The following is a 24,555-nucleotide window of genomic DNA, read 5'->3' on the forward strand; positions in this document are numbered from 1 at the left end:
GTTTGTTTCTTTTCTCTTGCTGATTTTAGGATTCTTTCTTTATCCTTGACCTTTGGGAGTTTGATTATTAAATGCCTTGAGGTAGTCTTTGGGTTAAATCTGCTTGGTGTTCTGTAACCTTCTTTACTTGGATATTGATATCTTTCTCTGAATTTGGGGAGTTCTCTGCTATTATCCCTTTGAATAAACTTTCTACACTGATCTATCTCTCTACCTCCTTTTTAGGGCCAATAATTCTTAGATTCACCCTTTTGAGGCTATTTTCTAGATCTTGTAGGCATGAGTCATTCTTTTTTATTTTTTTTTCTTTTGTCTGCTCTAATTGTGTATTTTCAAATAGCCTATCTTCAGGTTCACTAATTCTTCTGCATGATCAGTTCCTCTGTTAGGAGACTCTGATGCATTCTTCAGTGTGTCCACTGCATTTTTCAGCTCCAGAATTTCTGCTCGATTATTTTTAATTATTTCAGTCTCTTTGTTAAATTTATCTGATAGGTTTCTGAATTCCTTCTCTGTGTTATCTTGAATTTTGTTGAGCTTTCTCAAAACAGCTATTTTGTTTGTTTGTTTTTTGTTTTTTTACATCAGAACATGAACACAAAAACAGCTATTTTGAATTCTCTGTCTGAAAAGTTACATACCTCTGTCTCTCTAGGATTGATCACTGGTGCCTTATTTAGTTTCTTTGGTGAGGTCATGTTTTCCCGAATGGTCTTGATGCTTATGGACGTTTGCCAATGTCTGGGCGTTGAAGAGTTAGGTATTGTAGTATTTATTGTAGTCTTTACAGTCTGGGCTTGTTTGTAACCTGTCCTTCGTGAAAAGGCTTTCCAAGTATTCAAAGGGACTCAGGTGTTGTGATCTAAATCTTTGGTCACTGCGGCCATATCTGCATTAGGGGGCACCCCAAGCCCAGTAACACTGTGGCTCTTGCAGACTTGTAGAGGTACTGCCTTGTTGTTCTTGGCTAGAATCCGGAAGAATTCCCTGGATTACCAGACAGAGACTTTTGTTCTCTTTCCCTACTTTTTCCCCAATAAATGGAATCTCTCTCTTTCTGTACTGAGCAGCCTGGAGCTGGGGGAGGGGTAAAACAAGCACCCTTGTGGCCACCACCACCACTGGGACTGCACTGGGTCGGACCTGAAGCAAGCATAGCACTGAGTCTCTCCCAAGGCCCACAGTGACCACTGCCTGGCTACCATTTACTCAAGGCCCAAGGGCTCTACAGTCAGCAGGTGGCGAATCCGGACAGGCTTGTGATATAAACCACACTTTTAATAGCAAGGCTCTACAGTACAGGTTTTACTCCTTGGACCCTTATACATGACTATATTTAAGTTTTAAAAAGATGGACATTCTCATATTTAGCCATTTATAAACCACACATCAAAGGTTATTTTTCTGTAACCCTGGCAAGATCCCCCTTCTGGAAATGTTGTACACAAAAACTGTGGCCCATCTTAAATCATGAGTTCTAGCATGTATGCAGGAGAGAAGACCACACAGCCTGGCAGTTTCTGATCAGATCCTGCATGTGCGGCATTGACTGAAGAGTTTTAGAAAAGGAAAAGGGACCACTTTTCTCCATGTTCTCAGGTAGTATCAGAGAAAATTTAACTTTATTTCAGAAAATTATCAAATGAGGCCAGGCGCGGTGACTCATGCTTGTAATCCCAGCACTTTGGGAGGCCGAGGCGGGAGAATAACCTGAGGTCAGGAGTTCGAGACCAGCCTGGCCAACATGGTGAAACCCCGTCTCTACCTAAAATACAAAATTAGCCGGGTGTGGTGGTGGGCGCCTGTAATCCCAGCTACTTGGGAGGCTGAGGCAAGAGAATCGCTTGAACCTGGGAGGCAGAGGTTGCAGTGAGCCGAGATCGCATCATTGCACTCCAGCCTGGGCAACAAGAGCAAAACTCCCTCCAAAAAAAAAAAAAAAAAAAAACCTAGAAAATGAGCTACATGTTTTCATTATGGAATATGGTGTTTCGAGAACATTAATATTTATATAGATCGACTTCAAATGTGGAAGTATGTGTTTATCCTATTTGAAGGATAAATTTATGCCACATTTATGTATAGAATAAGCTTGTAGTTACCCCTATAAAATATCATCAATTGTTTCTTTCCTAGGATTATATAATGAGGCTTTTTCAAGAACTGAAATCCTCCTGGGTCTACTCCTGCCACCCCCTTGCTGTACACAGGCTTGAGCAAATGAGAACCTTAGAGGCAGTGATTGGAAATCACTGCTTATGCATTAAAACTCATCATAATGCTGTATAATAACAAATTTTTGTTTAAATTAGCCCACAGATAGAAAAATATGCCTCCGTGCCTTTATCTTCTGTGCTACAACTTTCACTCTCCTGGGGTAGTCATTGTTAATGGTTTGCTGTGTATCCTTCATGTTTCCCGTGAAAATATACACATAGAGATTTTTAAATTTTGTTCTTATTATAAAAATGTGGTCATACTATTGACCTTGAATTTTTCACTAAACATCATAATGGGTTTTAAATGATCAGAACACACCCAACTTGAAGAGAACAGTTTAAGGTTCCTTTTTCCCTTTAGTTCAGCTTCAAAACAAACTCTGGTAACACTTGGATTCGTGGTTGATAGAAAACTTGTAAATATGGAATATTTCTCACTCTAAGCTTACTCAACTCTGTTGCTCTTTGTCTCTTTGTGTTTTTTGTTTGTTTGTTTTTGTTTTTTGTGGGTTTTTTTGCTTTTTTGTTGTTGTTGTTGTTGTTTTTTAGACAAGGTCTTAATCTGTTGCCAAAGCTGGAGTGCAGTGGCACCATCTTGCAATCTCGGCTCACTGCAACCTCCCCCTCCCAGGCTCAAGCAATTCTCATGTCTCAGCCAGCTGAGTAGCTGGGATTACAGACGTGTGCCACCACGCCTGGCTAATTTTTGTATTTTTTTTAGTAGAGAGGAGGTTTTGCTATGTTGGCCAGGCTGATCTCGAACTCCTGGCCTCAAGCGATCTGCCCACTTCTGCCTCCCAAAGTGCTGAGCCTACTGAGCACTTTATATCAAATATGATCTTAAACATTTTATGCACATGACTATATTTAATTATCATAAACACTACAGTGTATTTTCTGTTATTATCCTCATTTTAAAAAAGACTGAGGGCCGGGTGCTGTGGCTGACGCTTGTAATCCTAACACTTTGGGAGGCCAAGGCAGGTGGATCACTTGAGGTCAGGAGTTCGAGACCAGCCTGGCCAACATGGTGAAACCCATCTCTACTAAAAATACAAAAATTAGCCAAGTGCAGTGGCATGTGCCTGTAATCCCAGCTACTTGGGAGGCTAAGGCAGGAGGATCGCTTGAACCCAGGAGGCGGAGGTTGCAGTGAGCCGAGATTGCACCACTGCACTCCAGCCTGAGTGGCAGAGTGAGAGTCTGTCTCAAAAAAAGCAAAAACAAAAACAAAAACAAACAAACAAAAAAGACTAACTTGCCTAAGGTCTCACACCTAGAAAATGAAGGAACTGAGATCAAGACCTAGTAGCCTGCCTCCAAAGTCCCAGTTCTTAACCACTCCTGAGAGTTAGGAACTATGCTAAACAGCAGCATACACATTCTCTTAGATGGCCCTGCAATAACTCTGGTTAGGGACACATTATTCCCATTTTCCCTATTAGGAAGCTAGAAGTTGGAAAGACTTGCCAGGAGCATAACTGAGACTTGAACACTTCTCTGTGTTTCCACTGTACTATGTACATTTTGAGGTTAAAACAACCATGCAGTTATGTTGGTTTTGTTTATTCTGAGCCCGTATGTAATTGAATTGTTCCAAACCAAGAAACTCTTCCAATGTGTGGATACCAGTTATTACCTCTTCCATGAGTGACAGTTCCCAGTAGAAACGGGAAAATGTCTTGAGATACTACAGTAGCTTTACAAGCCCAAGTGTGGATCTAGGCCAGCAAATAGCTGCAGAGCTATGGGGGCTTCTGGCCACAGAGATGCTGAGTATCAGGATAAGTGCCAGATTTAGAGATGGCCCGCTTTGACGCTTTGAGTCACCCACTAAGAACAGAACCTGCCTCTTGAATCCTACCCTGATTGGCTGGTATCCTGGAATCTTTGCCTAGTTTTTGCCCTTGCTTTTCTCCTGGCTCTAGGCTCTTCTTTCCCATTGCTTCCTATGGAGAAGGACTTTCTTGACTTTGGCCATACACTGCAGATGTCTGAGAAAGAACATCTTGGCCATTGGACAGCAAACATTTCTCAAACTCCTCTCACAGGTGGGCAGAGAGCTTGCCCTATGCTGCCAGGCATGTTTTTCTTTGGCTGAGGGACCAGAATGGGCCAGACACAGATGAGGCACACAGCTGAGGCACTGCACACATAAGGAAACTGGGTCTTGGAGAGATCGGTGGTGGTGGCTGAGTAGGGCAGTGTAGGGAGGACCTGTCAATAAATACCTTTTTTGGGAGGCTAAGGTGGGCGGATCACTTGAGATCATTTCAGGACCAGCGTGGCCAAAATGGCAAAACTGTCTCTACTAAAAATACAAAAAAAAAGTTAGCCAGGCATGGTGGCACGCACCTGTAGTCCCAGCTACTCAGGAGGCTGAGGCAGGAGAATTGCTTGAACCCGGGAGGCAGAAGTTGCAGTGAGTCAAGATGGCACCACTGCACTCCAGCCTGGGTGATAGAGGGAGACTGTCTCAGAAAAAAAAAACCCTAAATAAATACCTTTTGTACTGTGGCTCATGCCTGTAATCCCAACACTTTGGGAGGCCAAGGTGGGCGGAACAGAAGGTCAGGAGTTCGAGACCAGCCTGGCCAACATGGTGAAACCCCGTCTCTACTGAAAATACAAAAATTAGCTGGGCGTAACCCCAACACTTTGGGAGGCCAAGGCAGGTGGAACAGAAGGTCAGGAGTTCGAGACCAGCCTGGCCAACATGGTGAAACCCCGTCTCTACTGAAAACAAAAATTAGCTGGGCATGGTGGTGCACGCCTGTAGTCCCAGCTACTCAGGAGGCTGAGGCAGGAGAATCGCTCGAACCCAGAAGGCGGAGGTTGCAGTCTGCCGAAATGGCACCACTGCACTCCAGCCTGGGTGACAGAGCAAGACTCCGTCTCAAAAAATAATAATAAAAATTTTAAAAACCCTTTTTTAGTAACTTGAGCTAAAGTAAATTATAGTTATGCCTATAGAAATTCCTGAAGCAGAAATTATATGGTCTTCATACCTGTTCAGTGTACAATTACTTGTTTTTACCTTTAGTGTCACTGTGGGGCTGGTTAATTAGAACCATAAAATGTTGGAAATTAATTGCAAGAAAACATAATGGAGAGATTTGCCAATACTATCTTTATTTTATTTATTTATTTATTTATTTATTTATTTATTTATGAGATGGAGTCTCACTCTGTCCCCAGGCCGGAGTGCAGTGGCACAATCTCGGCTCAGTTCAACCTCCACCTCCCGGGTTCAAGCGATTCTCCTGCCTCAGCCTCCCAAGTAGCTGGGATTACAGGTGCTCACCATCCTGCCTAGCTAATTTTTGTATTTTTTAGTAGAGACGGGGTTTCACCATGTTGGCCAGGCTGGAATCAAACCCCTGACCTTGGGTGATCCACCCACTTTGGCCTCCCAGAGTGCTGGGATTACAGGTGTGAGCTACTACACCCGGCCTATCTTTTCTTTAGTTGTGTAATATATAAAGAAATTTGTTGTGGGGTTGGGGGAGGGGGGAGGGATAGCATTAGGAGATATACCTAATGTTAAATGATGAGTTGATGGGTGCAGCACACCAACATGGCACATGTATACATATGTAACTAACCTGCACGTTGTGCACATGTACCCTAAAACTTAAAGTGTAATAATAAAAAAAAAAGAAATATTTATGGTTATGGAAATGCTTGCCCTAATAAAAATCCTACATATTCATTGTTTTTTTAAATTCACATTTTATACTTATATGATCTCTAGAGCTCTTACTATGTTGCTATAAGACAGTAATATAGTGATAATTTACCAACTTTATTGAAAATGTTGTTACATCAATAAAATAGCATGCTGAAAAAAAAAAGAAATTAATGAAATATAAAGCAAAAATGATCTACCTAAAGGAAAGCTCCATATCACATTTTCACTAAACTGTTTGTCTCTTCAGTTCTATACGTTAGGAATAAAACTTCAACCATTCAGCCACTTGAATGTTTTCTTCCTTTTTCATTTTCTACATGTGTCTGTGATATTCTAAGCTTTGGAATTTAAAAAAATAAATAAAGGAATAGTCTGAATAAGAAAAGTGAGAATTGGAATAGAAAATGCATTATAGCTTGCTGTTGTGTGTTAAGAAAAAAGAACAGTGATTCTCAGTTTTGATCCCGTCTCAACCACTCTTTCTTTTCTTTTTTTTTTTTTTTTGAGACAGATCTCACTCTGTCACCCAGACTGGAGTGCAGAGTGCAGTGGCATGATCTCAGCTCACTGCAACCTCCACCTCTCAGGTTCAAGCGATTCTCCTGCCTCAGCCTCCCGAGTAGCTGGGTTTACAGGCACATGCCACCATGCTAGGCTAATTTTTGTATTTTTAGTAGAAAAAGGGTTTTGCCATGTTTGCCAGGCTGATCTCGAACTCCTGACCTCAGGTGATCCGCCAGCCTCGGCCTTCCAAAGTGCTGCGATTACAGGTGTGAACCACCGTGCCTGGCCTCAACCACTCTTTTAGGCCTTGTATCAACATTATAACACAGAGTTCCCATACTTTCACAAATACTGCATTCTGACATACAAAGGAAAAAAGAAATTTATCTGGAATCAAGAAGTGTTTGAATTTTCTTTTCTTTTCTTTTCTTTTTTTGAGACGGAGTCTTGCTGTGTCCCCTAGGCTGGAGTACAGTGGCACGATCTCGGCTCACTGCAACCTCCGCCTCCCGGGTTCAAGCGATTCTCCTGCCTCAGCCTCCCGAGTAGCTGAGATTACAGGCACCTGCCACCACGCCTGGCTAATTTTTGTATTTTTAGTAGAGACGGGGTTTCACCATGTTGGCCAGGCTGGTCTCGAACTCCTGACCTCAGGTGATCCACCTGCCTCAGCCTCCCAAAGTGCTGGAATTACAGGCGTGAGCCACCGCGCCCGCCCTGAATTTTCTTTTGTGCTGTCCTTCCCTTCATGTAAACATACCCTTTGTGGCCAGAAGTACAGATCTGTAACATAAATATGTGTTAGAAGAGTCAGCACATACTATTGGGGGGGTGCAGAGTACTTAAGTCTCTACTCACAGTCTATGTATAGCTCTTAGCACAGGATACTTATATGTGGAAGGGTATGGTATAAGTAGGGCCCAACAGGATTTGAGCTTCCATATATTCTGTGATTCTTCTGTCTCTGACCTCTCAGGTGCTTTCCTTGAGCATAAAATGTTGACATTTGGGAGAGAAAAGAAAACCCCTCTATTTGCCACTTTTTAGCTGCTGAGAATGAAGTCTGAAGGGAGGGAGGCTTAAACAGTCTGAAACATACACGTTTCCACTTACCGGCAGTGTATTAACACATAAAAGAGAGGTGGTACCAGTGACACATTTCATTGCAGTTCCAACGGTAACTCATTGAATCACCAGATAAGTTTTCTCTGCATTGACCGCACAAATGATATTACAGGTTTGTTTTGCTTTTTAAAATAAAAGAATTAAAAGTCTTTTAAGGGGAAAACCCAGTTGTTTTAAAACTATGTTCTCTGAGGATTCTGGACTCAGCAATTCCTCTAGCTGCATTTAAAAACTATGTAGATGGTCTGGCGCGGTGGCTCACGCCTATAATCCCAGCAATTTGGGAGGCCGAGGTGAGCGGATCACAAGATCAGTAGATCGAGACCATCCTGGCTAACACGGCGAAACCTGGTCTCTACTAAAAATACAAAAAATTAGCCAGGTGTGGTGGCATGCGCCTGTAGTCCCAGCTACTCAGGAGGCTGAGGCAGGAGAATCGCTTGAACACGGGAGGTGGAGGTTGCAGTGAGCCGAGATGGTGCCACTGTTCTCCAGCCTAGGTGACAGAGCAAGACTCCGTTTCAAAAAAAAAAAAAAAAAGCTATGTAGATAAGGCTATGGAAATTTTAAGTGGTTTAATAATCCCTATATAATCTCTTTGCAAATGCAGCCTTTCTATTGAATAGCAAGCTGCTAGAAGAAAGGAACAATATTTGATGTATTTGTCAGAAGAAATATGTAAAGGGCGTGCTGATAATTAATGCTGTTCTACTATTTTTAAAGTCTGTTTTCTATTCTCTTTACAGGCAGTGGTTGATGCTTGCAAACTAATGGGGGAAAGGAAATTTCACCGTATCATTATGGAAGATGAACGTATTTTCCCGAAGTCCAAAGTAACTGATATAATGGATGTTGTCACCATGCAAGATTATGTACAAGTAAGGAATTTAGATTTAGAAAAACAAACAAACCAAGCAAGTCTTCCTAACTCTGTCATCTAAGAAGATAGAATCATACTTTTTTATTATGGTAAAATATAACACAATATAAAATTTACTATTTTATTATATTTTATTTTATTTTTCAAATATATTCTATAGAATGAAACTTATTTTCAGATACCCAAGCACTAGAACTTCCTTTTAAAAATTTTTTTTAATTTAACTTTTATTTTAAGTTCAGGGGTACATGTGGAGGTTTGTTGTTGTATATAGGTAAACTCGTGTCAGGGGGGTTTGTTGTTCAGATTATTTTGTCACCCAAGTATTAGGCCTAGTGCCCATTAGTTATGTTTCCTGATCCTGTCCCTCCTCCCACCTTCCACCCTCTGGTAAGCCCCAGTGTGTGTTGTTCCCCTCTATGTGTCCATGTGTTCTCATCATAAAATTGACCATTTTAAAGTGTACAATTCAGGGGCATTAAGTACATTCACAGGGTTGTGCAAGCATCACCACCATCTAGTTCCAGAACCTTTTCATTACCCCGAAAGGAAACCCTGCATCCAGTAAGCAGTCACTCTCCATTCCTGCATCATTCCAGCCCCATAAACCACCAGTCTGCATTCTGTCTCTATGGATTTGCCTAATCCGGATATTTCATATAAAGGAAATCATGTGATATATAGCTTTTTGTATGTAGGGAGGGTGATAGCTAAGGAATTTGGGGGTTCTTCTGGGGTGATGGAAATATTCTGAAATATTCATAGGCAGTGGTGATAGTTGTACAACATTGTGAATATACTAAAAACCATTGAGTTACATACTTTTTTTTTTTGAGACAGAGTTTCGCTCTTGTCGCCCAGGCTGGAGTGCAATGGTGCAATCCCAGCTCACTGCAACCTCTGCCTCTTGGGTTCAAGCAATTCTCCTGCCTCAGCCTCCCGAGTAGCTGGGATTACAGGCATGCGCCACCGCGCCCAGCTAATTTTTTTGTATTTTTAGTAGAGACGGGGTTTCACCATATTGGCCAGGCTGGTCTCAAACTCCTGACCTTAGGTGATCTGCCCATCTCGGCCTCCCAAAGTACTGGGATTACAAGCATGAGCCACCACGCCTGGCCGATGTTGTGTTTTCACAAATGGAAGGTTTGTGGCAAACCTGCATCAAGCAAATCTATCAGTGCCATTTTTCCAATAGCATGTGCTTGCTTTGTGTCTCTGTGTCACGTTTTGGTCATTCTTGCAATATTTCAAATCTTTTCATTATTATTATATCTGTTATGGTGAACTGTGATCAGTGATCTTTGATGTTACTATTGTAATTGTTTTGGAGCACCACAAACTGAGCCCATATAAGATGGCAAACTTAACCAATAAATGTATGTGTTCTGACTGCTCCACCAACCAGCCATTCCATTATCTCTCTCGTTCCCCTCTGGTCTCTCTATTTTCTGAGACACAACAATATTGAAATTAGGCCAATTAATAATCCTATAGTGGCCTCTAAGTGTTTGAGTGAAAGAATCATGCGCCTCTCACTTTAAATCAAAAGCTAGAAATGACGAAGCTTAGTGAGGAAGGCATGTCAAAAGCTGAGATAGGCCAAAAGCTAGACCTTTGCACCAAAGAGTTAAACGTGTTGTGAATGCAAAGGAAAAATTTTTGAAGGAAATTAAAAGAGCTACTCCAGCGAACACACAAATGCTAAGAAAGCAAAATAGCCTTATTGCTGATATGGAGAAAGTGTTAGTGGTCTGGATAGAAAATTAAACCAGCCACTCACGCCTGTAATCCCAGCACTTTGGGAGGCCGAGGTGGGCGGATCACGAGGTCAGGAGATCGAGACCATCCTGGCTAACATGGTGAAACCCCATCTCTACTAAAAATACAAAAAATTAGCCGGGCATGGTGGCGGGCACCTATAGTCTCAGCTACTAGGGAGGCTGAGGTGGGAGAATGGCGTGAACCCAGGAGGCGGAGCTTGCAGTGAGCCGAGATTGTGCCACTGCACTCCAGTCTGGGCAACAGAGTGAGACTCCGTCTCAAAAAAAAAAAAAGGAAAAAAAGAAAAAAAAGAAAAACCAGCCACAATATTCCCTTAAACCAAAGCCTAATCCAGAGCAAGGCCTTAACTCTCTTCAATTCTATGAAGGATCAGAGAGGTGAGGAAGCTGCAGAAGAAACTTTGGAAGCTAGCAGAGGTTGTTCGTGAAGTTTAGGGAAAGAAGCCGTCTTTATAACATAAAAGTGCAAGGTGAAGCAGCAAGTGCTGATGGAGAAGCTGCAGCAAGTTATCCAGAAGATCTCACTAAGATAATTGTTGAAGGTGGCTGCACTAAACAACAGATTTTCAATGTAGACAAAACGGCCTTATACTGTTAGAAGATGCCCTCTAGGGCTTTCACAGCTAGAGAGGAGAAGTCAATGCCTGGCTTCAAAGGACAGGCTGAGTCTCTTGTTAGGGTCTAATGCAGCTGGTAACTTTAACTTAAAGCCAGTTCTCATTTACCATTCTGAAAATTTTAGAGCCCTTAAGAATTATGCTAAATCTGCCCAGGCGGAGTGGCTCAGGCCTGTAATCCCAGCACTTTGGGAGGCCGAGGCGGGTGGATCACAAGGTCAGGAGATCGAGACCATCCTGGCTAACACTGTGAAACCCTGTCTCTACTAAAAAATACAAAAATTAGCCGGGCGTGGTGGTGGGCGCCTGTACTCCCAGCTACTTGGGAGGCTGAGGCAGGAGAATGGCATGAACCCAGGAGGCGGAGCTTGCAGTGAGCCAAGATTGCGCTGCTGCACTCCAGCCTGGGCGACAGGGCAAGACTCTGTCTCAAAAAAAAAAAAAAGAAATATGTTTCATAAGGCTATAGCTGCCATAGACAATGATTCCCCTGATGGATCTGGGTAAAGTAAATTTTAAAAATCCAGAAACGATTCACCATTCTAGATGCTATTGAGAACATTCATGAGCTGGGCACGGTGGCTCATGGCTGTAATCCCAGTACTTTGGGAGGCTGAGATGGGAGGATCTCTTGAAGATGGAGTTTGAGACCAGCCTGGGCAATATAGGGAGACCCTGTCTCTACAAAAATTACCCCCCCACCAAAATTAGCCAGGTGTGGTGGTATGCCCCTATGGTCCCAGCTACTCAGGAGGCTGAGGTGGGAGGATTGCTTTAGCCATGATTGCACTCCAGCCTGGGCAACAGAGTGAGACCCTGTCTCAAAAAAAAAAAAAAAAAATCCACAGCCACCCCAGCCTTCAGCAACCAGTACCCTGATCAGTCAGCAGCCATCCACATCAAGGCAAGACTCTCCACCAGCAAAAAGAATAGGACTCACTGAAGGCTCAGATGATCATTAACATTTTTTTTAGCAATAAAGTATTTTTTTTCTTTTTGTGGAGATGGGGTCTTGCTATGTTTCCCAGGCTGGTCTCGAACTTCTGGGCACAAGTGATCCTGTCAGCTCTTCCTCCGTAAGTTCTGGCATTACAGGCATGAGCCATTGTGCCCAGCCATAACAAAGTATTTTTAAATTAAAGTATGTACATTTTTTTTGAAACAATGCTGTTGCACACTTAACAAACTACAGTATAATGTAAACATAACTTTTATATGCACTGGGAAACCAAAAAATTAGCATGACCCTATTTGTGATATTCACTTTATTACCGTGGTCTGCAACTGGACCCACAATATCTCTGAGGTATGTCTGTATACAGCCTTAACTATTCACTCATTTGCTTCAGTGTGAAACATGAAATTAATGCAGTGCCTTAGAGACTCCCAATTATGTTTTCTTTCTTTTAGAGACTTAGCCTGTGAGTTTAGGGAAGTGAACCAGGAAATGCTAACTATCTTTGCTAAGGACAAAGACCACATACTTTCAGATTGTGAACACGTCAAGGATTAATGTCATAGAGAGGAGTCCCCAGATAGACATATTGGAAGAGAGAGATAAGATCATTGTTGACGTTTGAGTCCTTATACGGGTGTGGCACTGTCTTTAGCTCTTTACATGCGTGTTATCTTCTTTCATCTTCAAGTTTGTAAATTATGTGACCTTTTTTACAAATGAGAAAAATGAAGTTTAACAAGCCTCAAAAAAACTTGCCTGAGGTCACAGACAGATCTGATAAGTGGCAGAGCAGATGATTGACAGATCTATGATATTTACCCATTTTACTACTTCACTCAGGAAAAAAAATACACAGCCTTACTTTGCATGGCAGTGCAGGACCATAAAAATGACCAGCAAATTGAAACCATGCAAAGCAAACTTAATAATCTGTGGGGAAAATTGTGATTGTCCTGTGACTTTTCAAACTTTTTGTCTGTAGTCCCAGCTACTCGGGAGGCTGAGGCAAGAGGATCACTTAAGCCCAGGAGTTTGAGGGTAGCCCGGGCAACATAGTGAGACCCCATCTCTGAAAACAAAACAAAACAAGCTTCTTTGTCAAAACATTAAAAACTCTTTTGCTGTCTGTTATAAATACATAGGAAAATGAAAGAAAAAAACCCAACACATTTAGGACACTTTTAGTACACTATAATTTAAAACATTAGAAACATAGACAAAGTGTTTTGTTTCTTCATAAAATATCTTACCAACTGTGAATATACTGGAAACTATTGAATTGTACACTTTAAATGGTGAATTGTATGGTATGTGAACCTCAATAAAGCTGTGAAAACATAATTTACCAAGAGTACTTTAAACAGTGCTTGTCTTCTTCTTCTTCTAGTATAACTTATAAGTATCTTTTCTATGTCTTGATGTATTGTCATATTCCTTTTAAAATTTGGATCAGCTGCCAACATTTTATTCTTTGCACTTTAAATGTTGCAAAATATCTCAGAGTTCCTTCAGTATGAAGTTTTTTTTGGCCAGCATCACTTCCACTGGGAAAGCTTCATCTTTTTATCACAGCCACTTTCCTCATTTATGTTGATAAGTTCATCCTCACCAAGTTCCTCTAGCTGTAGATCTGCAACGTCTTGAATGATGGCAGTGTCAGCATTCCCACAGTCACCTGTTTCTTCTAGAACTCCATGTACGATTGATTCCAATTTCACTTCAAGTGGTACCACTTTTTGTTTCTTTGACGGCCAATTCCCTCTTTTGATTTTCCATTTTTGTAAAATGTCACATGGGTTTATCATTGGGAGACAAAAATGCAACACAACTATATACTTTGCTGTTTGTGTGTGAAATGAATAACGGATTCACAGTGACCAGTCACTGATTGACTTTGGAAGGTATGACATGATTTGTCACTAATCATGATGATCATCTGTCATTTATATTGTGATCTTTGAGCTGAAGAGCTAGCAACAGGAGGCCGGGCGTGGTGGCTCATGCCTGTAATCCCAGCACTTTGGGAGGCCGAGGTGGGTGGATCACTTGAGGTCAGAAGTTCGAGACCATCCTGGCCAACATGATGAAACCCTGTCTCTACTAAAAATACAAAAATTAGCCGGGCCTGGTGGCACACGCCTATAATCCCAGCTACTTGGGAGGCTGAGGCAGGAGAATTGCTTGAGCCCAGGAGGTGGAGGTTGCAGTGAGCCGAGATTGCGCCACTGCACTCCAGCCTGGGCGATAAAGCAAGACTCCATCTCAAAAAAAAAGTCAGAAAAGGCCGGGTGCAGTGGCTCATGTCTGTAATCCCAACACTTGGTGAGGCAGAGGCCAGAGGATTGCTTGAGCCCAGGAGTTTGAGACCTGCCTGGGCAACGTAGTGAGACCCCATTCTCCAGAAAAAGGAAAAAAAAAAAAGATGAATGGTGCAAAGGTAGGATTGCCTGTGTGTGTGTATGTGTGTGAGTGTGTATGTGTATATGTGAGTGTGAGGGTGTGTGTTGAGAGTGTATGTGTATGTGTATCTGTGTGTGTGTGTTTGAAAGCATGAATGTGACTGTGTAATATACCCTAAAGGCCTTCTTGTTATTCTGTTTCCTAGCACCGTAGTTCCTCCTGCCCTATCCCTGGCTCTTAAATGCACAATTATAATGTTAAATTGATGATATATATTTGTATTTTTAATTCCTAATTTAATATCATTTTAAATTGGAAAAAAAGAAAAGTGGGATTTCTACAAATACTCCAAATGAAAATAGTGAAAATCTCTACTTCATACTAGAGATGAACTCATATTTCCAAAAAGGTTTGTGCAAAAGTACTCTCAACAGCCTGGGCAACATAGTGAGACCCTATCTCTACAAAAATTAAAAAATTGGCCAGGCGTGATGGCTCACGCCTGTAATCTCAGCACTTTGGGAGGCCGAGGTGAGTGGATTACCTGAGGTCAGGAGTTCGAGACCAGCTTGGCCAACATGGTGAAACCCCATCTCTACTAAAAATACAAAAAAAATTAGCCAGGCACGGTGGCATGCACCTGTAATCCCAGCTACTCGGGAAGCTGAGGCAGGAGAATCACTTGAACCTGGGAGGCAGAGGTTGCAGTGAGCTGAGATCGTGTCACTGCACTGCAGCCTGGGCAACAGGAGTGAAACTCCATCTCAAAAAAAAAAAAAAAAAAAATTAGCCAGACATGGTGGCATGTACCTGTAGTCCCAGCTACTCAGGAGGATTACTGGAGCCCGGGAGGTTGAGGCTGCTAGCCATGATCATGTCACTGTCCTCCAGCCTGGGTGACAGAACGAGACTCTGTCTCAAAAAAAAAAAAAAGTCCTCTCAACCCAAGCATGTCATGAACAAGCTCTACCAGGTATGCAGAACACATAGCTATTATCATTAATTTTTAGGCCCATCTGAGTTTAACTTATCTGAGTTATATTTGCCATAAAAATGTTGATGCATTAAATAAATATTTAGTGAGTATGATACTGTGTGCATGATAATGTGTAGCATAGCTCCTGCCTTCCAATAAGGGAGCTAAGTCATACAGAGATAACTAAAACATTGAGTAGTCAGTAATAAGAGTCATAGAAGAGAGATCCCAATAAAATTCAGAGGTGGGGTCAAAGAATGCCTTTTGGATGAAGTGACATTTGAGTGGAACCATGAGAAATGTGTCTAAAAACATTTTAGAGCGCCCACAACCAATCAATTTTTTTTTTGAGACAGAGTCTCACTCTGTCGCCCCGGCTGGAGTGCAGTGGTGTGCAGTCTCGGCTCACTGCAACCTCTGCCTCTTGGGCTCAGGTGATCCTCCTGCCTCAGCCTCCCAAGTAGCTGGGACTACAGGTGTGCACCACCACGCCCAGCTAATTTTTGTATTTTTTTTATTATTATACTTTAAGTTCTAGGGTACATGTGCACAACGTGCAGGTTTGTTACATATGTATACATGTGCCATGTTGGTGTGCTGCACCCATTAACTTGTCATTTACATTAGGTATATCTTCTAATGCTATCAGGTTTCACCATGTTGGCCAGGCTGGTCTCGAACTCCCAACCTCAAGTGACCCACCTGCCTCAGGCTCCCAAAGTGCTGGGCTTACAGGTGTGAGCCACCACACCTGGCCAACTAATCAGTCTTAATTGTTTTTTTCTCTTTTTCTTTTCTTTTCTTTTTTTTTTTTTTTTTGAGATGGAGTCACTCTGTCACCCAGGCTGGAGTGCAGTGGCGAGATCTTGGCTCACAGCAACCTCCGCCTCCCGGGTTCAAGCAATTCTCCTGCCTGAGCCTCCCGAGTAGCTGGAACCACAGGCACACGCCACCACGCCTGGCTGATTTTTGTATTTTTAGTAGAGATGGGTTTTCACCATGTTGGTCAGGCTGGTCTACGAACTCCTGACCTCAGGTGATCCACCCACCTCAGCCTCCCAAAGTTCTGGGATTATAGGTATGAGCCACCGCACCTGGCCAACTTAATCATTCTTGTTTTTTCCCTACAGTATCGCAGTTTTTTCGATGAGGCCCCTGCATTTTCTGGCGGCAGAAATAACAGCTGGCGCAAATTAAATCTTGAAAATATTCCCAGGACAATGCTAATGTATGACATAGTTCATTATTCAGAGTCTGGAGTGATCTCAAACCGTCTACGAAATGAAATGAAGTTTCTGTTACAGAGACCAGTAACGCAAGAGATCCATAAGCACCAGCTACGGATTGTTTCTGAAATTAGGTAAAACAGATTCTTCACTGGGGTTACAATACTAGGGGCATATCTGAAAATGTTCACATTCTGCCAGATAGCTCACTAAAGATAATAGGATATATGGGAAAAATAGGGTTGGGGCAGATTGCTCAAAACGTATGCAATTTTGTAAACAGAGCACTAACAAAAAGGACAATTGCTACTTGGGGAGTTAACTTGTACCACCAGACAGGCAGCTCAGTGTAGCTGGAGGCTGCCACAGAAAATATAAAAAAAGAACAACCATAGAGTGGAGATGCTCGCAACTCTTTCATTAGAGCAGTTAGTGGGCATGGAGACAGTGCACATGGAAGTGGGACCCCAGGCCAGCGTGGTTGCCTTTTTTTTTTTTTTTTTTTTTTTGAGACGGAGTCTCACTCTGTTGCCCAGGCTGGAGTGCAATGGCGCAATCTAGGCTCACTGCAACCTCCGCCTCCCGGGTTCAAGCGATTCTCCTGCCTCAGCCTCCTGAGTAGCTGGGACTACAGGTGCCTGCCACCGTGCCCGGCTAATTTTTGTATTTTTAGTAGAGACTGAGTTTCACCATATTGGCCAGGCTGGTCTCAAACTCCTGACCTTGTGACCTGCCCACCTCAGCCTCCCAAAGTGCTGGGATTACAAGTGTGAGCCACCATGCCTGGCCACATGGCTGCCTTTTAAGTGGACATGAGAGGCAGTGCGATCTGCCGAGAACCAGGAGCCATCCAAGGCCGGAGTGGGGGCAGGGGAGGAGTAGGCTGGAGGGCAGCGAGAGTGAGTTGGGGGTGGGGTGTGCCTCTCTGGGAAGACAGCACTTGATGCAGGTGCTCATTTTTGTTTTCATGAATACAGCCAAAAGGGCTCCCCTTGCCCATGCAGCACAGAACTGAGGGCTTTTTCCTTTTTTGCTGAAGGTTATAATTCTATTCTTGCTACTCTGGCTCCCCTTGCCTAAGATAAATTGCATATAAATTAGAGTGACGTCATTCCCCTTTTTACCAATAGCATGTGAGCCAGTTCACATTGTAGAAATGGATGTTGTAGCAAAATAGATGTATTATGGTCTGAAACAACATGGACAGAATATAACCATTCCAATTATATTCGTTTTCTCTTTCCATTACTAAGCCTCACTTAGCCCATCTTATTTACAAATTAAGCTGCTTTCTTAAAAGAAGATAGAGATAATAATATGTAAGAGGACCTACTGGTAATCTATTTTCACACTCTTATAATTGAAATGAAAAATACTCCCTTTGTACATGAAGAAGACACTGATGACCCACTGTCAAGCAAACACGCTGGGGATTTTTTTTCAGGAGTAGAGATGAGTGATTCTGACCCAATAACATAATTTAACCCATATATTTTATGATCAAGGCTATACATTTGCCAGACAGATGGCCTGGTTTAGGGCACAGTCTGTCATGAAATAGATTTTCTCTAACTCATCCATATGAGCACTGAATATAGAATTTAACCCTATTACCACCAAGGTCAAATAAATGATGTAATTTTCTCTGCCACCATATATAATCCTGATCTCCCTGCTATTTGGATTTATCCTACTGAGTATCCAAGAATAAGTAATTTAAGAGCTAAATAAGTAGCCAAATTATTAATCAATTGAAGAGAAAAAATACTTTCATAAAGCCATCTTTCAGTTGTAGTTTAGCATCTCCCAGAAGCAAACCCTGAGACAGAGATTTGGGAGGTGATCCCAGGAACAACTGAAGGGAGAGGGTAGAAAAGTGGAAGGCAGCCAAAACAGTGTGTGTTAGCAAGCAAGTTACCACTGTGGGTAACTGGAGCTTAATCTCCCCTGGGAATGTCAGAGCCAATGTAGAACATGCAACTCAGAATTATCCCACAGAGGGCAAGGGAATTACAGTATTGATACATCAACACCCATCAGTCATTGGTTAAGGGTTGCTTAGGAAGGGACATATTAATTCTCGGGCACTTTTGACCTCCCCTGCACATGGGCTTTTCTTTTCTTTTTTTTCTTTTCTTTTTTTTTTTTTCTTTCTTGAGACCGAGTTTCGCTCTTGTCACCCAGGCTGGAGTACAATGGCACAATCTCGGCTCCCTGCAACCTCTGCCTCCCTGGTTCAAGCGATTCTCCTGCCTCAGCCTTCCTGAGTAGCTGGGATTACAGGCATGTGCCACCACGCCTGGCTGATTTTGTATTTTTAGTAGAGACAGAGTTTCTCCATGCTGGTCAGGCTGGTCTCGAACTCCGGACCTCAGGTGATCCACCCGCCTTGGCCTCCCAAAGTGCTCGGATTACAGATGTGAGCCACCGCGCCGGCAGACTTTTCTTTTCAAAGAAAGTTTTCAAACTGAGTGATGCAGATGCTGGCATTGAAAGTTGAGTCTATGTGCCTTATAATGGTAAGGACAAGAGGATTACGGACATAGCATCTGATCCCAGCACTGATAAAAACAGCTTGTTTTTCCAACCATTATGAAATGTAATACTTTTTTTTTTTTTTTTTGAGCTGGAGTCTCGCTCTGTCGCCCAGGCTGGAGTGCAGTGGCACAATCTTGGCTCACTGCAAACTCTGCCTCCTGGGTTCAAGCAATTCTCCTGCCTCAGCCTCCCAAGTAGCTGGGATTACAGGCACCCGCCACCACACCCAGCTAATTTTTGTATTTTTTTTTTTTTTAGTAGAGACAGGGTTTCACCATGTTGGCCAGGCTGGTCTCGAACTCCTGACCTCAGGTGATCCGCTTGCCTCGGCCTCCCAAAGTGCTGGGATTACGGGCGTGAGCCACTGCGCCTGGACGAAATGTAATACTTTTTTGTGTTAGTATATGGTGTAAAAAAATAAGATTCAAATGGCTACTACACAGTATTTTCTAGGAAAGCTAATTTTAAATTGATAACAGGTTTTATAATTTTTATCATCTTTGCTGTCAATATCATCACCTGTACACCTTCATAAGTGCCAGATAAAGAACCATGCTATGTAAACTCAAGCAGAAATGATAACTTTAACCTAAAAGCTTACATGAAATGCTGCTCCAATGTTGCTGAGGTCTATGATATATTTGCTAGAGAAAGCTTTAATGAAATTTGGAACTTGCTTTGCATTTATATTTTATTCTGTGTGATTTTTCTGTTTTTAATACAAACATTTTCTAGGGGTCCATACTTAACTGTCCAACCTCTATATCGGCCCTACAAACAGCAAAATCAAGTTAAATTTCTGGGTCGTCGATCCAAGCAAGCTCAAATGAAAGTTGAAAAAATGAGAAAAGTTTATTTGGCTAAAGAAAAAAATACTTCTGAGGTGACTGTAAGTTTAACTTGTACTGAATTCATTGTTTTGGACAATATTCAAACTGTCTGTAAAGTAGCTGTACTTACGTAAATGAAATTTTCCTAATCTAAAGTTCAAGGCTGAAACACATTTGACACATTTATCATGGATAGTATAAAGTGAATTTCATCTTGGTAACATTTTTTAAAAAATTCTTAATATTGGTGGCAATTCTGATAAAAACCAGCTGTTTTGGCTCCATATCAGCATGGGTTGGCAAAAAAAATTATTTTCTCTGTATGCTGACACTGTTGATTCAGCATATCTCTGATGGTGGTTTTTTCAAAATGGAAGTCATTTCTATCTAAACTTAAGAACTATGCTATATAAAGTCTGCCTCAGTATACTTTTACATCATAGGAATTTACAACAGTCATGTATTACTTTGTAATTTAAATAATTGCTGTAAATATTTTGAGATAAGGATAAATATAGTCAAATATTAAAATATAAAGTAGTAAAAACCAAATATATAACACTTCCTACTGTTATTGATAATTCTGCCTAGGAACCAAAAACGGGCCCATCAGGTACAAAGGATAACTATCATCTCCACTCCATCTTTTGACATTGTGAAAACTAAGGAATCTATGTCAGAGTATCAGCTGGAAAAGGAAAAAAGGACTCATTTTCCTGGTATCAAAACTTGGCAGCTAGTGATTCTCCATCATGATAATGAACAGTTAATTGACAGAAAACCAAAGTTGTTTAACAATCTGCTTGTCTGTTTATAAATGATGAGTATGTGTAATAAAGGAAAATAACATAGAATAAGTCCTGAGTATGCTCTCTTAACTAAATGTGTGACATATTTTAAGCCTTTTTGAATTGCCATAGGAACAAATTCTTTTACTGACAGAATTTTAATCTAAACAAATTATTTCTATTAGATGCCCTTGAACTAGCAGTATACAGTTTTGTTCAAGAGATTAGTCCCTGGGACTTTTATTCGATTTTGATTTTCCTTCATTTAAACAAATATCTGAACAGGCCATACTTAGCATAAATATTAGAATTCACAGAATGAAAGCCTCCTTTTGAGTCAGCTTCTAGTGTCTTTTTTAAGGTTGAAATTCATTTTTACAGAACAGCTTGTGAATGACCTATTCTGAATGATAATAAAAGTAATAATGGATTTATTGCTACAGGAGGCATGACATGGCACAACTAATCACTATTGAGCATTGGAAGCACCTGAGACAGAATGTTGCATCTGCTTTAATCTACTTTGGATATTTTCCAAGTATGAAGTCTATTTGGAGTAATATTTATCAATTTCATTTTCAATTGATAAATTTTTATTCCTAATATAGTATAAATTATTGATTTCTTTTGTGATCCAGGCTGTTGGATTATATCAAACTTTACAGAGAGGCTACGATAATTAAAGTGCAATAATTTATTGAACTTTAAAGATCCAATTTTTAATTTTACTTGACTTTTAAAATGTGTAGGTTGATTGCTGATCTAATTCAGGCATGGCAGCCTATAAAAGGATCTCATTCTCTGCTAAAATATTCTCTTACATGATAAAGAATATTGGAGTAAATGTGTATGATTCTCACTGGAATATATTTAACATAAATGTTCACTCTTTGATATTAATGCATTGTCATTTGATATTCAAAAATGGAATGATAAGCCCCTTGTTTTCAGAGCTTGTACTGGACACTGGTTGAATGGAAAAACAGCTATTTGTCCTCATGAGTCACACATGTTTTCATTCATTAATTTGGGATGTAGTCTCTCATCTGATCAAATGCATATCAGACTCTATAAGTGTGTGTAATAACAAAGGAAGATTTTAGGTAGCAAGATGGAGGGAAAAGACAAAGGAAGGACATACTCTTTATGTTTCAGGATTCCCATTTCTCATATTTCATTAGCTATAACTTTGTCTCATCGTAACACCTAGCTCCAGGAGAGGCTGGGAAATGTTTTTTGTTTGGGGCATTTATGTACCCAACTAAAATTCTGTTGTCATAAAAGAAATGGTAGTGGATATTAAGGCGCAACTAGCTTCTGCTCCCAGAGATCATGTCTTCTATCGATTCTTTTAACTCACATTAAATAATATAACGACATCACAGAAAATCCTTTTAAAAGTAGAATTACACATAATCCCATCACCATAATATAACAACTGTTTTCATTTGCTTATACCTTTCTAATCTGTCTAAATGCACACATATTTTTCACATAGTTGTAATAATAGCTAACATATAGATTAAAACTTTTCACTTATATCTTTTTTTTTTTTTTTTTTTTTTTTTTGAGACGGAGCTATGCTCTTGTTGCCCAGGCTGGAGTGCAATGGTGCGATCTCAGCTCACCGCAACCTCCGCCTACTGAGTTCAAGCGATTCTCTTGCCTCAGCCTCCTGAGCAGCTGGGATTACAGGCATGCGCCACCCGCCTGGCTAATTTTGTATTTTTAGTAGAGACAGGGTTTCTCCATGTTGGTCAGGCTGATCTCGAACTCCCGACCTCAGGTGATCACCTGCCTTGGCCTCCCAAAGTGCTGGGATTACAGACGTGAGACACCATGCCCGGTCACTTTTCGCTTATATCTTAAACATGATCCACTTAAAAATAGTTTAATAGGTATACAATAGCCCATTGAATTGATAAAGCATAATTTATCTAGCCATACTCATATCATTGGATATTTCAGTTGTTTCTAATATTTTACTACTATAGGTAATTAACATTAGAATGAACATTTTAATACACAGTCTTCTTTTGGTTATTTTTCTGTTATTTATTTTTAGCCTAATTGCACTATAATCGGAGAGTATGATTTGTATGATACTGATTCTGGGAAACTTGTTGAGACTTGCTTTATAGCCAAGTACATTGTCCATTTTCGTAAATGTTTCTTGTACTCTTAAGAAAAAATGTGCATCCGGCTGGACGAGGTGGCTCAAGTGATCCTCCCACCTCAGCTTCCCAAAGTGCTGGAATTATAGGCATGAGCCACCACTCCTGGTCCCTTTATTCCTAATAATGCATTTTGCTCGGAAGACTTTTTTTTTTTTTTTTTTTTTGAGATGGAATCTTGCTCTGTCACCCAGGCTGGAGTGCAGTGGCTCAATCTCAGCTCACCGCAACCTCCGCCTCCTGGGTTCGAGCGATTCTCCTTGCTAGCCTCCCGAGTAGCTGGGATCACAGGCATGCGCCACCATGCCCAGCTAATTTTAAAAAATATTTTTAGTAGAGGCAGGGTTTCACCATTTTGGCCAGGCTGGTCTCGAACTCCTGACCTCAGGTGATCCACCTGCCTCAGCCTCCCAGAGTGCTGGAATTACATGTGTGAGCCACCGCGCCCGGCTGGAAGACTATTTTGTCTCATGTGAACAGAGCTACTCTAGCGTTCTTCTGGTTAGTGTCTGCCTGGCATATCCCTTTCCATCTTTTAAAATGTTCAACCTTTTCATGTGTCAGAGACTGGCTAGATGCTCACTGACTTCATTTTCTCTTCCTGAGAACACATTTCCCAACATTTTTTGCAGCTATGTTGAGACCCTGTGAACTGACTTCTGGCTAGAGGAATGTGAGCAGAAGTGATGTATACCACTTCTAGCCTTGGCCCCTAAAATAAACGTGGTCTTCTATTCTCCCTCTCTCCTCCCTCTCGTTCCTGTGGCTGGAGGCAAAGAACTCCATAGTGGTAGAAGCAGGATTGAAGGATTCTGGATTCCTAAGTCACTGAAGGAGAGACAGCCAGAGCAGCAGCCTGACTTGATGAACTGTGACGTGAGCAAGAAATAAACTTTGTTGTGTTAAGTCCCAATAATCTTAGGAGTTATTTGCTACAACAGATAACATTAATCATTCTGATATAATGTCAAATACACTGTCTTTGTGTTTTAGGTTTTCTCTAGGATACTGCAAATATCTAGATTGTTTTTGTTTTAATTCAATCCCAGGACATCTTTAACTGGTGAGTTTAATTCATTTACACTTTATTGCAATTTTAATTAATTGCTAACATATTTGGAATTATTTTTACCATTTTATTTTGTGCTATCTCTCCTGCATTTTGTCTTTCCCCTGCCGTTCCTGTTTTCTTTCAGATTTCAATTCTACATTTTTCCCCCTACTATTTTGGAAGTTGTACACTCTGGGTTTGTTGTTGTTGTTTCTGAGACGGAGTCTCGCTTTGTCACCCAGGCTGGAGTGTAGTGGCTCGATCTCAGCTCACTGCAACCTCCGCCTCCTGGGTTCGAGCAATTCTCCTTCCTAGCCTCCGGAGTAGCTGGGATCACAGGCATGCGCCACCATGCACAGCTAATTTTTTAAAATATTTTTAGTAGAGGCAGGGTTTCACCATGTTGGCCAGGCTGGTCTCCAACTCCTGGCCTCAAGCGATCCTCCTGCCTCAGCCTCCCAAAGTGCTAGGATTACAGGCATGAGCCATCACGCCTGGCCGACTCTGTTTTTATTCTTAGTGATTATGTGTAAATTTTGGCACATGTACTTAAAATCTAAAGTTAATCAATAGCTCCACTCTCTTCCCAAACTAAGAATGCTAATCACCATCCTTTTGTCTTACAGGTTATTGCTATATCTAATATTTTAGCACTATCTTGTTTTTAACTTCCAACTTAGATATTATTATTGTTAATCTCAGACTTTCCTTCTGAGATCATTTTTCTTTATCCTGATGTATATTCTTAAAAGCTCCTTTAAGGAGCATCTTTTGGTAATAATTACTCTTTCAGTTTT

The 24,555-nt window shown here is 41.2% G+C and overlaps 1 protein-coding gene across 2 annotated transcripts in view; it reads left to right on the forward strand.

Annotated features, from left to right (window-relative positions):
* CXHXorf58 (chromosome X CXorf58 homolog) overlaps positions 1 to 20,602 on the forward strand; it is a 31,592-nt gene extending 10,990 nt beyond the window's left edge. Inside the window, exons 6-9 of one of the 2 annotated variants that reach the window (XM_009234667.3) lie at positions 8,286 to 8,417; positions 16,282 to 16,511; positions 19,651 to 19,798; positions 20,337 to 20,602. In XM_009234667.3, the coding sequence (XP_009232942.1) occupies positions 8,286 to 8,417; positions 16,282 to 16,511; positions 19,651 to 19,798; positions 20,337 to 20,396 (570 nt within the window). In that variant the 3' untranslated portion in view covers positions 20,397 to 20,602. Of the gene's footprint in view, positions 1 to 8,285; positions 8,418 to 16,281; positions 16,512 to 19,650; positions 19,805 to 20,336 lie in introns of both variants that reach the window. The other variant, XM_002831461.5, reaches the window with a different exon arrangement.
* The last annotated feature ends 3,953 nt before the right edge of the window (positions 20,603 to 24,555 follow it).

This window comes from Pongo abelii, chromosome X, assembly GCF_028885655.2.
Source record: "Pongo abelii isolate AG06213 chromosome X, NHGRI_mPonAbe1-v2.0_pri, whole genome shotgun sequence".
Classification (NCBI taxonomy): Eukaryota; Metazoa; Chordata; class Mammalia; order Primates; family Hominidae; genus Pongo; species Pongo abelii.